This window comes from Quercus suber, unplaced genomic scaffold (assembly GCF_002906115.3).
Source record: "Quercus suber isolate HL8 unplaced genomic scaffold, Cork oak 2.0 scaffold_157, whole genome shotgun sequence".
NCBI lineage: Eukaryota > Viridiplantae > Streptophyta > Magnoliopsida > Fagales > Fagaceae > Quercus > Quercus suber.
This window is the reverse complement of record NW_027069618.1, coordinates 282,605-299,702: the sequence shown is the minus strand read 5'-3', so window position 1 is coordinate 299,702 and position 17,098 is coordinate 282,605. Positions and strand designations below refer to the sequence as shown.

General features: G+C 35.6%; 1 protein-coding gene across 1 annotated transcript; it reads right to left on the bottom strand.

Annotated features, from left to right (window-relative positions):
• Positions 1–4,585: 4,585 nt before the first annotated feature.
• On the bottom strand, positions 4,586–13,800 carry LOC112013407 (histidinol dehydrogenase, chloroplastic). Its single transcript, XM_024045800.2, has 15 exons — positions 13,443–13,800; positions 12,729–12,879; positions 11,796–11,917; positions 11,644–11,696; positions 11,444–11,516; positions 11,201–11,302; positions 11,022–11,123; positions 10,825–10,896; positions 10,681–10,743; positions 10,527–10,568; positions 9,448–9,507; positions 9,198–9,308; positions 6,862–7,032; positions 5,722–5,812; positions 4,586–5,166 (listed from the first exon to the last, which is right to left on the bottom strand). Exons 2-15 carry the CDS (start codon positions 12,868–12,870, stop codon positions 4,883–4,885), a joined length of 1,488 nt encoding a protein of 495 aa, XP_023901568.1. The 5' UTR covers positions 12,871–12,879; positions 13,443–13,800; the 3' UTR covers positions 4,586–4,882.
• Between the last annotated feature and the right edge of the window lie 3,298 nt (positions 13,801–17,098).

Below are 17,098 nucleotides of genomic sequence, written 5' to 3'. Positions count from 1 at the left end.
AAAATTATTTTGCTACAGTGTTTTCAGCAACAATCAGTTTTTATCAACTTTCAGCAACAATAAGTTCTATCCAAACGGACCCTCCGTATCAACTGATCCAAATTTATCACCCAACGGTATCTCCATCCAGAATCTTCTTCCACACGCCTTACTAAAAAGCAAAAAGCTACACACTTGTATTTTAAGAGAATGATAGTATGAGGTCAATTTTATGATAGCTCCAATAAGATCGCTTCAATGTTAGGAATTCATTGGGTGAATTATTGCTTTTCTTTTATTTCTCTTTCTTTTTTCACGAAATGGTTAATTACTTAATTGCTTTCACTGATAGTAAACTAATCATAGCATGCAATTCTTGAATGCTTGCATCATTGATTATTATTATTATTATTATTAGGCGAAAAACACATTTTAGTCCCTACATTTTTAGGCGATTTCTATTTTAGTACCTAAATTTTATTTTTACCGCTTTTAGTCCCTATCCTGAAAAACGGTTTCTATTTTGGTCCCTACTGTTAGTGCCCTAACGGTAAAGTCCTAGGTGGCAGACGGAAACTGACGTGGCGCTAATGTAACAATTAAAATATTATTAAAAAAATATTATTTGGCTTTTTTTTAATGCCACGTCAACTAATTAATTTTTTATAAAAAGCCATGTCAGCAAATTTTAAAAAATAAATTAAATTTAAAAAAAAACCTTAAATTTAATTTAATTAAAAATTTTAATTAAAAAAAATTTCTTAATGTTCTTAGTGTTCTTAGTTCTTCATTTTACAACTTATTCTTCAAATTCTTCTCAAATCAAATCCAGCATCCAAGAACTCATAACCATCACAAGATCACAAACCCAGCAGCCCAAGATCTCAAACCCAAATCACTAGGACATAAATGAAAACAAGAAAAAAAAATTAAATTAAATGCTAACAGGAAGAATGAAGATACCAAGAACTCAAATCTCCAGCAAATCAAGAACTCAAACCCAACAAATCAAGAACTCCCAAATCAAATCCAGCAACCCAAGAACTCAAAACCAAATCTTCAGCAAATCAAAACCACAAACCCAGTAACCAAACCAATCTCCAACAAACCCATAAACCTATAATCAAACCTAGATCCCAAAACCACCACCACCACCACTACCACCATCAAACCCAGATCCCAAAACCACCGCCACCACCGCCACCACCGACCAACAGATCCCAAAACCACCACCACCACCACCCGCTAATCAAACTCATTTCCTAAAACAGTAAACACCATGACTCCGACGAGAGAGAACGAATCGGAAATGGAAGAAGAAGGTGGGATTTTTTGAGACCCAACAGTTCGGGGTAGCGGCGGAGGAGTTGGCCACGAAGGAGTCCACCGCCACCACCACCGACCAACAGATCCCAAAACCACCACCACTAACACCCCGCCGATCAAACCCATTTCCCAAAACAGCAAACACCATGACTCCGACGAGATAGAAAGAATCGGAAATGGAAGAAGAAGGAGGGATTTTTTGAGACCCAACAGTTAGGGGTAGCGGCGGAGAATGGGTTTGAGTTGGAGGAGCAGTAGCGATGCAGGAGTTGGCCACGGAGGAGTCGTCGATGTCGATGTCGATGCCGCCGTGCCGCCGCCGATGATGCAGATTGTAATGGACAGAGAGATGATAAATAGATCACACTACTTGTGAGTTTGACCCGAGAGGGAGAGAGAGAGAAGAAAAGGAAATGTTGGTTTTATATATTTTATTTAGGTTTTAATGTTTGTTTTTAATTTATTTTATTTCTGGGATTGTGTTAGATGACTTAGGTCTGAGTTTGTGTTAGATCTGGATTTGTGTTTTTAATTTAAGTTTTGTTTTCTAATTTATTTTCTTTTTTGGTTTAAATTTGCTGACATGGCTTTTTATAAAAAATTAATTAGCTGACGTGGCATTAAAAAAAAGCCAAATAATATTTTTTAATAATATTTTAATTGTTACATTAGCGCCACGTCAGTTTCCGTCTACCACCTAGGACTTTACCATTAGGGCACTAACAGTAGGGACCAAAATAGAAACCGTTTTTCAGGATAGGGACTAAAAGCGGTAAAAATAAAATTTAGGGATTAAAATAGAAATCGCCTAAAAATGTAGGGACTAAAATGTGCTTTTCGCCTAAAAATAATATAGTTCAACAAAAATATAGCATCCATATAGAAATAAGTTCTTCACACTCCAAAAAAAGTACATATACTTCAACCTAAATTCAAAATAACATAGTTCAACAAAAATAAAATAACATAGTTCAACAAAAATATCATATCCTCAAAACTCGCCAATGCTAAGTATCAATATTGAAAGAATTTGAGCAAATAGTAGACTAATCCTGACTATAACTACAATTATCATTCATAGATTCTTTGTTGATGTCTAAATTCATAACATCTCCCACAAGCTCATCCAATTTCATTTGTGCAAGTTCTATGCCAAAAAAATATTTATAGAACTAGGGTATTAGATATTTATAAGAAGATTTAGAGATTTAGGGTTTGTAGAGTTTAGAAATCTAGGATTTGTAAAGTTTTAATTTCCAATTATATCCCTTGTTAGTTTTTGTAATTACTCACTTTTCTTTTTAAATTTAAAATATAGGTTGGATATAAAAGATATTTGACAAATCTAAAATAAAATAAATATTTATTTGTTATACGAGTTAAACATGTTGTGTTAAATAGGTTATTTCGGATTGACACAAATAAATTGGCATAACAAATGTGTTTATTACGGATTACATGGGTTGACCCACTTATGACACGTTTCTAATCGTGTTACTTTTGGGTTGACCCGTTTATGACTCTAACCCGCTAAGGCCCAACCCTAACCTACAAAAACTCGTGTTGGGTTCGTGTCGTGTTCGCAGGTTAGGTCGAACATTGACACCCTTACCATTTCCATTGGACTTAAAAATTAAATTTCCATAATTTTCTCACAATATCTTTGTTTTTCTTTCTGAGAGATATGTTAATTTTCAAAATATTACGTTCATCTTAGATATTTTGTTTAAATTTTATGTATTCAGTTTTACTTATGTAGCATTGTAATTTATTTAGGCTTATTTTTTCATATTATGTGCCAATTTATATTTTTGGTTTTATGTATGATGCATATATTTGGTAAGGATTTATTTTTGGCTACTTTTAGTTCAATTAAAATTTGGAGGTGATATTATTGCATCACTATGACATTATTTTTTCTATTGTTGTATCATGAAATTCTAGAAATTTTTATAGCTAATTGATATATAAAACATAAATAATCCAAGAAAGACACCTAGGAACCAATAGGTTTGTAGGTGACAATTTCACTATGATATGGTGACATTTCTTGATTGCATGAATTAGAGGAATTTTCCTCCCAACGTATTTAGTTTGAATTTAGTTTTAGTAGAAAATCTCATAAACTAAGTGTGACTAACAATAATAGTATTTATAAAATCAAAGGGTCATAAATAATTTCTTACAAAACTTATCAAATTACACCGCAAATCGCTCGGGATATCGACTAGTAAAATGTAAATATGGAATTTTTCTTAAAAAATTTATTTTGTAGAGATATATCTCACCAAATTATTGGGTTTTAAGATAATAATTGTGTACTTTATTATAAGAAAAATTGAAAGAGTTATGTATTATAGACATGAAGTCATAATAATATAAATTATTATTATTATTATTATTAATAAGGTAAATCTACAAGTAAGAATTCTCTTTAAAAAATATATATATATCACACACAAAAGTACGAAAAATTCTCTTATATGTATTGTCCTTTATGATAATTTACATCTCAAAACATAATTTTGATAACTGTTTACCAAACACTTTACTTTTTGAAAAAACCCAAATTAAAAAGCACTTCTTAAAACTACCACTTTTTAAAAAAAAGCACGATTTCCAAAAGTTGAAACAAACTCACCCTTACTCGTGTCTAGTTTTCTTTGTTTATCATGAGAGAGAGTAGTTGGCTAACATAATTAGTTATTATTAGGCATTCTGAATTTCTGAAAGTATCCTCTCTCCCTCTCACATAGGGATAGAGCCCACCTCCATGGTTTTCTCGACCCTACAAGGGATGAAGAAAAAGAAAAATACAAGCAACACAACTTTTACCACAACTTACTTATGTTAAAAGTCATGTTAAAAGTCGTGCTACAATTCCACCACTCACACTTACCACATGAGCAAGTTGATGTAAAAGTTGTCCCTAGCATTATTAGAAGAAAAACCAATTGTGTATTAAGCATATGTAACCAACTTGTCACATAGGGATGAGTCATGTTTGTTGTCTACCCCTAAGTGGGAGGATGATTACATATGCCAAGTACACCACATACCATCTCCAAGAGACGGTCATAGGCATAGCTAAGGATTGTTTGGAGCGGAATCACACCTAGGTTGGATTTTTTTGGAAAAATTACGTTCTTATCGTGCCTTCAGACCCATATTTTGGGCTTCCATGCTCTCCCAATGGTATCTTTTAGTTTGTCAGCACCTCTAATTTTCAGTAGAATAGTTCCAACTGTACTTTAATCAGAAAATAGTAACAATATAAGGATTTGACAAAAATATGTAAAATTGTCACTATGAAAAATATTGTTCCAAAATAAATGAACAGTTAGGAGAGTATAGATATTTCGTCCAAATACATAGATCAGCAAAATTGCAAAGATGTGTGTGCATATCTTATCAAATTACATATGGCATAAACAAGATATTTTTATTCAGCAAAAAATTATTTTTTTAAAAAAAAAGTTATTTTTAAGAACCAATGCTACCCTACATTGCAGCAGCAGACACCCCTGAGCCCATAAAGGCCACATTATGAGAATGACAATAGTTCACAACTGGTACATCATCTCATACCAGAAACCTGCCTAGCTTCGATATCCTGAAGCCTAAGAGTCACGGCTCTCTTATGGGCGTCCAGTCCCTCAACTTCTGCCATTGTTGCCACATATGGGCCAAGATTTCTCAGACCTTCTTCGGTTAAAGATTGTACAGTCATATACTTCAGGAAGGAGTCCAAAGACACCCCACCGTACATTCTAGCATACCCATAGGTTGGAAGGACATGGTTTGTCCCGCTTGCATAATCTCCCACACTCTCTGGTGTCCACTGCCCTAAAAATACCGAGCCTGCATGGGTAATAGAGCAACGATTAATTCTTTGAGACCTAAGAGGAAAAATTCAAGGATAGAGCTGACAGTTTCCACTATAACTTGGATCTTCTATAACCTAGTAACTTGTTTCCAAAGGATCTGTTGACAGTCCTATGCCATATTTGGAATTTTCAAGAAGAAAATTGTGTCTGACTATTGTGATGAAAATGAAAATGAAAATGTGCGGGCAACAATTTAATTGTGCATATGTTCACTTTTAATGCTTGGGAAAATACTTATCACAAGACCTGAAATGTGCTACAATATAAAATGAGAGCCACAATGGCATCAAATCTAAGGGCCATTGGGCAATGTGATGGTAAAGTGTCAGGCCACCAAGCACAAGTGCAATGTTCACATGTTAAAGACTGGTGAATAAACATGCAGGACAGGACTGTATAAAAGCCCCCCTCTCTTTGGACTTCACTTAGGTGGGACCAGCATTGGGTAATAACTAGCATCAAAGGGGCCTGTCTATAGATGGAAAACCAGAGTAATAACAACTATGACATCAAAATTCCAACAGTTCACCTGCATTCTCAATGAAACTCTCCCACTTCTCTGCATCCTTCACATTAATGATCAGATGCTCAGGTGCATATAAGTTTGAAAAAGAGACTGCCTGCAAAGACCAATAATGGTGTCATCGCAAACAGTCAAATCTACAGTTCAAAAAATATTCAAGTAAATAAATTTTTATGAGCAGTGTTTATTACACACAAGTTGCTTTACACAGTTTTACACACCCCGAAAAGCAACTGAATGTGTGTACAACTTGTGTGCAACAAGTTTAACCCAATTTTGATACACACAAGCCAGTGTGCTTGTGTACATATATGTCAATAATGATAAGAGAGCAATACCAGTAAAAACTGTTCATTTTCACAACATTTCATAAGTATAATTATTGTATATATGATCTAAAGGGATGTAAAAGATCAGAATCCATAAGTAGAAGATCATAAACTCTCTCTCTCTCTCTTTAATTTTTTTTTATTGATAATTCTCAGTATACAAGAAATATACTAAAGAGAACAAAACAATCAAGAAAAAGTACAACAATCAATGAAAGTAGGCGAGGGAGCTAAAAGGGTGGATAACACAGCCATCCACTCATAAAACACACAGGAAAAACTAATTTCAGCTCCATAGACGGCCCCTCCAAACCCTCGAATGCTCGACAGTTCCATTCATTCCAAACCATCCACAACAGACACAAAGGAACTGCACACCAAACAGTGCCATTACCCCTAACATAACTCCCTTTCCAACATACCAACACATCAATGATCCTCTTAAGGCATAACCCACTGAATACGGAAAATGGAGGAACAAGTGATCGGTCGTCTCCCCAGACTTCTTGCACATGTAACACCATTCAACCACACAGACCCTCCAGTTGCGCAGGTTATCAATAGTGAGAATCTTACCAAATGAAGCTATAGTCCATGTAAAAAAGGCAACATGAAGAGGAACCTTAACACTCCATATGCTCATCCAAGGATATAACACTTTTAATTTATTTATTCAACAGAACATCCCAATTGCTGAAAACTTCAAAGATAGATTAACATTTTATGCACAGATATGTATGCTAAAACAGTAAAACCCCAATGACGCACATAAAATGGCATGATAGATGCTAGAAAATCCAGTCATGATAGGACTAACCTCAACCATATCACGAGCAAACACACTGTAACTGTGGCTCAATGCTTTTAAAGCAATGTCTCCCCTTGGAAGGCTTTGGCACTGCTTGCTGATTTCCTCCTCTATAGCTTTCAAATCCACACCATCCCCAGAGATTACAAGAACAACCTGACTATCAGGACCATGCTCAGCCTGAAATGGAAAATTAGTTACTGAAGGGATCAGATAAGGTACAAGCTCTCAACAAACTAAACCAGGAAACACTCTAATGCAAGCGAGTTAAAAGGACTAGTGTTTAAATAAAGATGTCAGGCTGTAAACACAATTGAAGAAAAGAGGGTGTCAAACTCAAGAAAAGATAAGGTTTTGAGAAAGATCATTAGTTATAGGTGCACACATGACATAACAACAACAGCCGGTCGTATAACATAAGTAAATAAAACCATGAAAAAAATGGTACATATAGATAATCAAAACAACTTAAGTTGTACTTAATAACTTTCTCAATATAATTGAGAAAAACAGAAATTTTTAAGTACTTTCAATGAGATTCATAATAATAAAATAAAAAGATGGCCCAGAATGGTTTTTGGTTACAAGCTTTACAAAAACTAACGCTGGAATATTATAAAGACAAGTGAAATAAGTAGGTAGTTCAGAATGGCTGTTCATTACAAGCTCGCTTAAAACTATTTTGTCGAAAAATTATACAGCAAGTAAAATAAGTCAGCAAAAATGCAATGTCTCAGTTTCCAAAGCAAAACAGCATGTTCCTCCCACAACTCAACACGGTCAGAAGACTCAAAACAGTCAAACTCTATTATCTAGAACTGCTTACCCATGTCTAGCTACCAGGCATAAGAATAATGCCATAAGAATTCCGTAACTCAGGACCATTGTAGTGGGAATGTACTTATGAACTATAACAAGAAATAATGAAAATCTTTAATGTTAGCATCTAAGATCATCTTGAATAAGAGTTCTGTAACTCTGGACCATTGTAGTGGGAATGTACTTAAGAACTACAACAAGAAATAATGAAAATCTTTAATGTTAGCATCTAAGATCTTCTTGAAAAGTGCAAGACGATTTAGTACTCATTTTGTTACTACAGCCATTGATCCAAAAGACTAACCATCTGGTGCAGGTGCAGGTGCAGGAGCTGTGTATTTACCTAATAAAGTAAAAACAGAAGAGACTGTGAATCCTTTTTATTTTTTTTTATAGAGTCAAATATCTGTTATCATGTGTGAATGGAGATGCCTCTCTATAGTTTCTGAAAATTTTAGATATAAGTGTTCCTTTCATACATCTTCATGATTAGTCATTGATATAATGTATGTCTGGTGACTTTGCTTGCACCCTAGGGCTAGAAAATCCAGGTCCAATAATATGTTTCCGACTTCAAAATACTTTCATTCAAAACTTCAGCATTTTATTTATTATAATTGTCGTAGCATATTCAAAGTATATTCCAACCATAACTTGGGTAGATTACTCATCTAGTGACACATTTCCCCTTTTTCACCCATTAAAGTCTCATAGTGGGGAAGATTGGGGGACAATGACTGGCACTGATTAGTTTCTTAGAAAAGGAACAGAGCAAAAACAATCAAATTCCACCATGAACACAACATGAGCATACAAGAAGAAAATAAAATAAGCAATTTTTCCATGCAATTTGTAAATTTTAGGACTTTGTAAATTTAACTTAGTTAAGGAATTTTAGTATAGACCAGTTTAGTATCTTCTGCATTGGTTAAATGCAAGCAATGTCTCACAACATTTGAGCTCAACAGGATGTGGTTCCCACCAACGGTGAGCATTGGCAGGTATGCAACTGATGTATAAGATAATAACCAAGGGGGGGGGGGGGTTTTAAAGAAAAAAAGAAAAAAGAGGAAGCTCAAGTACAGAACAGTAGAAGATGACAAACACATTCAAAAAGTGTAATAACTAATAAGTTAATGAAGTCTATAAAAGAAGAAAATTTGAAGTTTAAAGAGAATCCACCATCCCCGCATATGAGGAACAGAGAAACACAAATTTTTACATCATGTTTGGCAATTTAAGGTAGGAAGAGAAGTGATTTGAGAGCTTTGATTTTCCGCTGCTTGGTTGGATGTCCACGAAAGAAGTAAGAAGTAAACTTATCTTTCATGATTGAACTTAGCATCTAAGCAAAATGCAACTTGCCATGATGTAAAACTTCATAAAGCAGAATGAGCTTCATGAAATTGAACTTTTCAACTACAATGTTTATTTTATTCAGAAAACAAAACAAAGCAAAGCATCAAACTTGCATTCTGAAAGTGCTCCTTTAGGAAAAAAAAAATAGAGTATTTCAAAGCAAGCACCTGGGAAAGCAAATCTGAAGCTACATGAACAGGATTGGCATGATTGTCAGCAATGACCAAGACTTCTGAAGGGCCTGCGGGCATGTCAATCGAAATCATTGCTTCACTGTTCTGTGAGGAAAAATTGAAGAGAGAAAGTACTAAGAGAGAGATAAAGATGACAACATATTCACTTCTATTTCATTATTATAAAATTTATACAAACTGCATCCATGAGAATGAGTTCTAAATCAACAAAAAGTAAGCATACTTGGAGAATCATTTTTGCAGCTGTGACATATTGATTTCCAGGGCCAAAAATCTTCTCCACCTGCAAATTACAAGGGAGAAAAAAGGGAAACAAGCATTGAAAATAAAATTTCAGACCTCACACGAGGGTCCAATAAAATAAGTCTTGAATAGGCAAATTTGCAAAGTGGATTTTTGATAGTTATGTTAGAAATTAAACCTATGGCATCCGCCCCATGATGATTGCTCTTTATCATCAGACCAAAACATCAATTGGTTTTTTGGTGTAGGTGGAATTCGAACCCCAGATCTCTTTGATAACAAGACATTTTATCAGTTGAACTAACTAGAATCCACAAAAATTTGGAAACTTGTAACAAATAAATCTTCCACCTCTCTCTCTCTCTCATATATTGGTAAGTTAAACATACTCGCAGTGGGTTTTGAACCTACAACTGCTCCATCCATTTGGGAGAAGTGTCATTTGAGTCAGAGCTCATTGGTGTGGTTTCTCTCTCATATTACTTGTTTCTCTGGATGCACTCCCTTGGCATTGTTTTCATAAATTACTTACTTTTTCAAAATGCAGACCTCATCATTCTGTGAGCTAATAGGATGCCTTCAGTGCCTTTGACATTTCCATAGACAAATTAATACAAACAACTCATCTATCAGAGAAGAGACACAGGGATAACAGAAACTTATATTCTACATAAAATTAGCATAAATTTTTTGTAGGAAATGTAGGTTAAAAACTTTACATTCACATACCCTCATGCAAAGAACCCCCATAGTATGCAAACAGGTCCAGCCACTTTCAGTTACCATTAAGTGTGTTAAAGACGACAACAACAACAACAACAACAAAAAAGTCCGTTCCTTCAGTTCTATTCACAATGACCAATCAAAAAGATCGGTTCTATTCAAAATGGGGTGGACCTCAGTGTCATTAGCTATCTAAATGCTAATCTGATTTTTTTATAAGAAGATTTTTTAATCAACTCTATTCTGACTACTCTGATTATCAATAAGCAAACAGCTATGCATATTATCAGCATAAGATAACAACCACTGAGGGACAAGTTCATAGGAAAACAGTACCTTGGGGCAAGATTCTGTCCCCCACGCCATGGCAGAAATTGCCTGTAAAGAGCAGAACTATTAGACTTTGGAATTTAAACAGTGCAGAAAACATTAACCTGCATGATAAAACAATACTTCAACTATATGAAAGTATTTTTAAGATCTTTCAAACCTGAGCACCTCCAGCTTTAAGGATGTGAGTCACACCAGCCTTCTTAGCACAATACAGTACCTCCTGCAGAAAGACATTGATCAGCACTCAGTACATAATCTCCTCAAAAGAAATTCAATCAAAAAGCTTTTAAGGGGGAAAAACCTTGCATATGCTGCCATCCTGACTAGGGGGAGTTGCAAGAACAACAGTTTTACAGCCAGCAATCTGCGCAGGCTGGAGTACAAAATAAAAAGATATGTCAGCTGAATGTGATGAATTAGACAGCCACAAACATAAAATTATAGGAATAGAAACCATCAAAAAAGAAATGGATGCAATAATAAATCAGATTAACTTACAACTGAAAGCATCAGAGCTGTTGAAGGTAAAACTGCAGTTCCTCCTGGAACATAAAGACCTACAGATGAGATGCTTCTTGCTACCCGTTTGCATTTGACACCCTGAAAAATTCAGAACACATTAGAAAAATAGAAAAAATTAAGGTAACCGCAATAACAAAGAAGCAATATTGACTTACTTTCATGTTCTCAACACTTTTCTCAGCTGATTTTTGAGCAGCATGAAATGCATATATATTGTCATATGCCACATCAAACGCTTCTCTAATAACTGCATCTAGCTGTGATTATGAAAAGCTATATTGCGTAAACATTCAAAACAACAAAACCTCCATGAACAAGAACTGCAAATTGTGTAGAGGACTCCATATTAAACCATAAAGACTAAGGTTATTTGTATTAAGAATGTCCATATAATATACCACTGGATCTGGGAGCTCAGAGACTTTTTCAACTATCTTTTCCAGTTCAACCTTGTCAAACTTTGCAGTATAGCTGCAAAAGAAATGTGAACATCACTAAGTCAAACTCATGACAAAAGAAGCTTCATGGTGAAGTGAAGCCTTCCAAAATAATACGCAAAACATATAAAATTTATAAAGGGAAGTAAAAGAGCACCAACTCTTTAACCGCAGCATCGCCTCTTTTATGAACATCATCAACAATGGGCTGGACCTGATAGCATATATACACGAATCTATCTAAGCACCTCGTATGAACACAAAACCTAAATCAATATTCAGGATTATTAAAGAAAAAGCCAAAAAAGCTTACTGTGCTGAAAATGGAAGAGAAATCTATACGAGGGCGAGCCTTCAGGTTTTCAACCTCAGTTTGAGTAAGTTCTGATAACCTGTACGACTTCATTGAACACTTTATACCTTTACAAAGAAATCCTGTCACAACAAACAACCAATGAAAATCAAGAAAAAGAAGAAACTATTACGAAGAGGTATCTTACATTAATTAAAAAGAGAATGAATTTTTTTTTCCTGTTTGAGCCAGGGGTCTGTAAAATAGAGTAAGGATTTCAAAGACACAATTTCCTCACAAAAACCAAAGTCTACATGAACCACAAATAGGCAATATGTGAATTTTGTCCGACACAGGTGCTGTGACATGCAAAATCACACAGAGATACTACTTTAGCAGGCACAAGAACGAAGTTACATGAAATGTTTACCAATCAAAGGATGATGATTGATCCCACAGTCACAGGCATCAATATTGATAATCAAACAAAAATGAAACTAATAAAAATTTTCGTACTCGTTTGATGGATGTTTAGAACCTCTAGTCACTCACTAACACTTGAATTAATATGCCATTAGCAGAAATAATCACAGAAGAACCGAAAAATGTTATTTTCAGCCACATAGCATACCCATATTTCCACACTCAACAACCATCCACCTTATCAAATTAAGACCCATTCCCCACTTTCCCAAACTCATATATCACTAAAAACAAAATCACCATTACTCAAATTCCCATATTTTTCCAAAGTGAAATCCTAAACAATATTTGGGGCCAGGCACTATAATAAAAGTCTAAAAGAGATGCAATAAATAATTCCCACACATAAGCAAAATGGTAAAATCTATACTAGGATTCCAAACCAGTTTTCAAGTCAGCACTGCAGCACTAAAGTAATAGTAATAGTAACAGTAATAGAACCATCAAATCACTAAAAGTTTGAACATGTACCTGAAGGGAAGCGACAAGAGCGGGTTGAAATTGGTTTGGGGGCACCGAATGAGTGAAGAATTAACCGGGTCAGGTAGGGTTTTAGGAAAGTAGGTTTGGTCGGGTTAGAGCAAAGAAGCTGAAGCTGAAGCTGTCTGTCCATTACCACCACCTTCATTTAATCAAAAGTATTATATGTAACAATATTCTACAATTACCATTACCATCACACACACACTGACTCGCTCAAGTATATTATTAAAATCAAAATTAAAAGGGTAAATTCCAGTAAACTACCTGAGGTTTGGGCTAATACCAACTAGGTCCTAAACTTTTCAAAAGTGACCATCTTGGTCCCTAAACGCTGTTAGGGACCGTTACTTTACTCTCAGCCTCTCTCTCTCTCTCTCTCTCAGAATGTTTATGTTCAATTCTAATATCTCTTGAGTCTTGAGTTCTATTCAAAGTGATTATACAAACGTATACACTTAGCCATATAAAACCTTAAACCCCCAAAAATCTCTGACCACAAAGCATACAAACATATCCATAATCATTCATACTCCAACAAAAACACTATTTTAGACCAAGTTTCAGACAAAATCCAAATAAAAAAAATACCCACACCCCATCTTTCAAACCCAAATAAAAAATCACCAAATCTTTGTCACCCTATCCCTGAACTAAAAAAGGAGGAGGAGAACGATCGGTGGCGTTTCCGGTGTGATTCGTTACCTGTGGTAGTTGCAGAGGTCGTGGGTCTCGTTCCCTTGACGTTTGGCACACAAAGCTAGACTCCAACCCAAATCCAAACAGAAGCACAAATGCAAACTCTCTCTTCCATGGCTGTGGAGCACCAAAGCTAGCGTCCGTAGCACAGATACATATGTAAATGTAATGGAATGTGAAAAAGACTGAAAGGACCTTTGAATTTGGAGAGGAACGATGGTCACGTGACCGGCAACGGCACGTAGGGGGTGCTGGTGTAGTAGGTAGGTCAGGTGGCAGACTAGAGAGTAGAGACAGAGCGGCGGACGGGACTTGGGACTTGGGGAGGAGACAACATACAAGATTTTAAGCCAAACAAATATTTTAGTCAATTTCTTCTTTTCTTTTCTTTTCTTTTCTTTTTTTATTGAAAAATAAAAGAGAGAATGACCTGAGTTGATAGCTATATTTAAAATATACATTTTTTTTAAACCGAAAATGGTATTTCTAACATTTGAAACAGTTTTCTACGCATTTTTTTGTTACACTGTTATGGGGAAAAAAAAAATCCACCTACCAAATAAATCCTTGCTTATTTTATTTAGGGTATATCACTTTATAGTTTAATCGAAATGTAAGTTACCTACTTATAGTTTAAAATTTGATACTTTACTTACTTTAAGTTAATTTAGTTAAGATTTTGTAATTCCCCTCCGTTAAAAACATGGCTAAATATGTAATTTTGCTTCACTTTTATATTTCTCTCCTCTAATAGCACAAAAAACATAAAAATATATAAGATCAAAAAGATGTTGGTAAATTTTTTTTTTTTTCAATTGGTTTTTCTTTTCTTAATATTGTGGGTTCCTTTAACTAAGGCTATCCACAGGTTGGAGTTGTGCCTGACCCGAACTCAACCCGAAACTTTCAGGTGGGTGAAAACGGAACCCGAAACTGACCTGGAATGCTAGTCAGATCGTCCAATTCCGGTCTCGTCGGGTTTCGGGTTGTACCGATCGATTTCGGTTTTTGTCGCCGATGCTGTTATTTGGCTTAATCTGGCCAGATCATGACAAGATCTCATCGAATCTCGTCGAATTTAATGAGATTTCAAGTAGTTCTTTGTTGAGGAACTCCGAATATCACTGGTTTTTTAAGTTTCCGTTGAAAAACCTTCGAATATCGCCAAAACTTTTTGGTTTTATGATCGAGTCGGGTGGCTCAAGTTTTAGGAAGGAAACCCGCCAACCGACTCGAAGGTGTTGAGTTCTATGGGCAGCGACCCGCTACCGACCGTCGGAGTGGTCAGTTCAAGTAGTTTTCGGTTTGGGTTCGAGCGAGTTGGTCGGGTTTTAAAATTGGGTGGACAGCCTTAAGCCTAATTAATTAGAAACATGAAGAACAAGGCTTATGTTATCATCCAACAGATTATGGCTACATTGAGTTCTATAGCTAAAGCCAAGTCAATAGCTATTGATAAAACGCAATTTCGCCTCGTAAGTATGCTCCTTATTAGTACGACGGACGACCTTGAGATCCTGTATCAAAGAAAGCAATAAGCAGATAATGATACCAGTTTGCCAAGGACCCTCTAATGCTTAAATCAACTTGGACTCTTTAGAAATCTGTAATCTATAGAGTAATCTGTAGAATAATTTGTGTGTTCCATATATCACTTACTTGCCTCTCCTAGTTTTATATAGCCTTTGTGTGAGTAAATGCCCAATCTATTGGCCTCTCTAACATTGTACCATAGCTGGAGGATTTATAGTTTAATAATGACCACTTAATCTCAGCCCTTTAACACCTGTAACGACCATTAAATGCATATCATTAGACGGCAGGAACGGCTCTGTGCTCATTATCATTTGGTCATTGAATGCTGTCTGGAATTAATGCGCTTACGCTCGTCCATTAATTTTACTCGTCCTTAACATGGACGGTTTGCAAATTCGAACGACCATTTATAGCAATCTGTCAGCTATCATGAAAAAAATAAGCGCATTCAAAGCTCACCTTATAATGTTCTCCTTGTTGAACCAAAAGAAGGTTATATGGATTCACTCTCCCACAAGATCCATAGACTTCTTCAACAGAATAACAACAAAAACAACGACGAGGTAAAGAAGACTTAACAAATGTTATCAGATGGAGATGGGTAAACATGTTTTGAAAAAACAGATGCACTGTAACTTCTGCTAGTTTTTTGTTTCCTTCAATTATGTTAATCAAAGACTGATGGATTGCATAATTTTAATTTAAAAGACATATCTTAAGACATCTACACTAGATCAACGGTATGAAATGGAGAGGATAAACAGAAGAATCATTCTCAAAATCCTCTTGAGAGAGAAATTGATGGAGAGAGATAAGGTGAAAGCATTTTTGCTCTATTTTTTTTTATTATTGTTTGTTTCTCTAGAAGAAAGAACCCTAGTCTCTAACAAAGAGATCCAACATCTTATTTATCTTATTTAATCCTATATTTTTATGTTTTTTGTGTTATTGGAGGAGAGAGACATAAAAGTAGAGCAAAATTACATATTTAGCACTATTTTTAACAGAGATGAGTTATGAAATCTTAACTAAGCTAACCTTAGGTAAGTAAAGTGTCAAATTTTAAACCATAGGTAGGGAAGTTGTAATTTGCCCTTTTATTTAATTGAGCTAGGCATTTTAAATAATTGGAAGTTGCCTTTAGAAGTATCAGAACACTACCATCCGGGGATGCAAAAAAATACCTATTTTACATCCTCAAACACTATTTTATCTATTTTACCAACCTATTTCACAACTCACAACTCACCCCACATCTCAATTCTTATTTTTACATACAATCCAATAAAATAATATAACTACCTAATAAAATAATATTAAAGAAAAAACTCATTTCTCTCTCTTCTCCAATTACTCTATTTCCTCTCTTCCTCTGTCTATATCTCTCCGGTCTGTCTCTATCTCTCTATCAAACCAGCAGCAACCACCACTACCCCACCACCACACACACCCCAACAACCACCAACAAAACAACAACAAAAAAAAACCCATCATCCAAATAGAAATCACCAATCACAACCACCACCCAAACACCAAACCACCACCAATCCGACCACCCAAACACCAAACTAACACTAATTCAGCCATTCAAACACCAACCCATAGCCTATCCCACGCCCACCAAAACCCACAACCCATCTGAGCCCCAATCCCCACGTCGCCACCATCGCATCACCCACGACCACCAGAAACCCACAACCCACATCTCCACCATAACCCTATCTGACCTATAGCCCACAGCCCACGTCTCCACCACAGCCCCACCTAACCCACAACCAACAAAAAAAATACCACCAAATCGAGAGAGAAAGTCGAAGAAAGAATAGAAAAAAGAGAAGAGTTAGAGAGAGAGAGAGAGAGAGAGAGAAGAAGAGAGAAGAGTTAGAGACAGAGTGAGAGAAAAGAAAAGAAGAAGAGAGAAGAGAGAAAGAGAAGAGAGAGAGGAAAGAATATACTTTTTTTTTTTTATCAACTTGCTATAGTGTGGTTCTATATACCCATACTTATTGTAGCGAGGATGTAAAAAAATTCGGGTTTACACACCCGGATGATGCTTGTTTTTATGAGTTTGGTGGGTAAAATAGTAACTTGGGGGGTTTTACACCCCCAATGCTAATGCTCTTAGA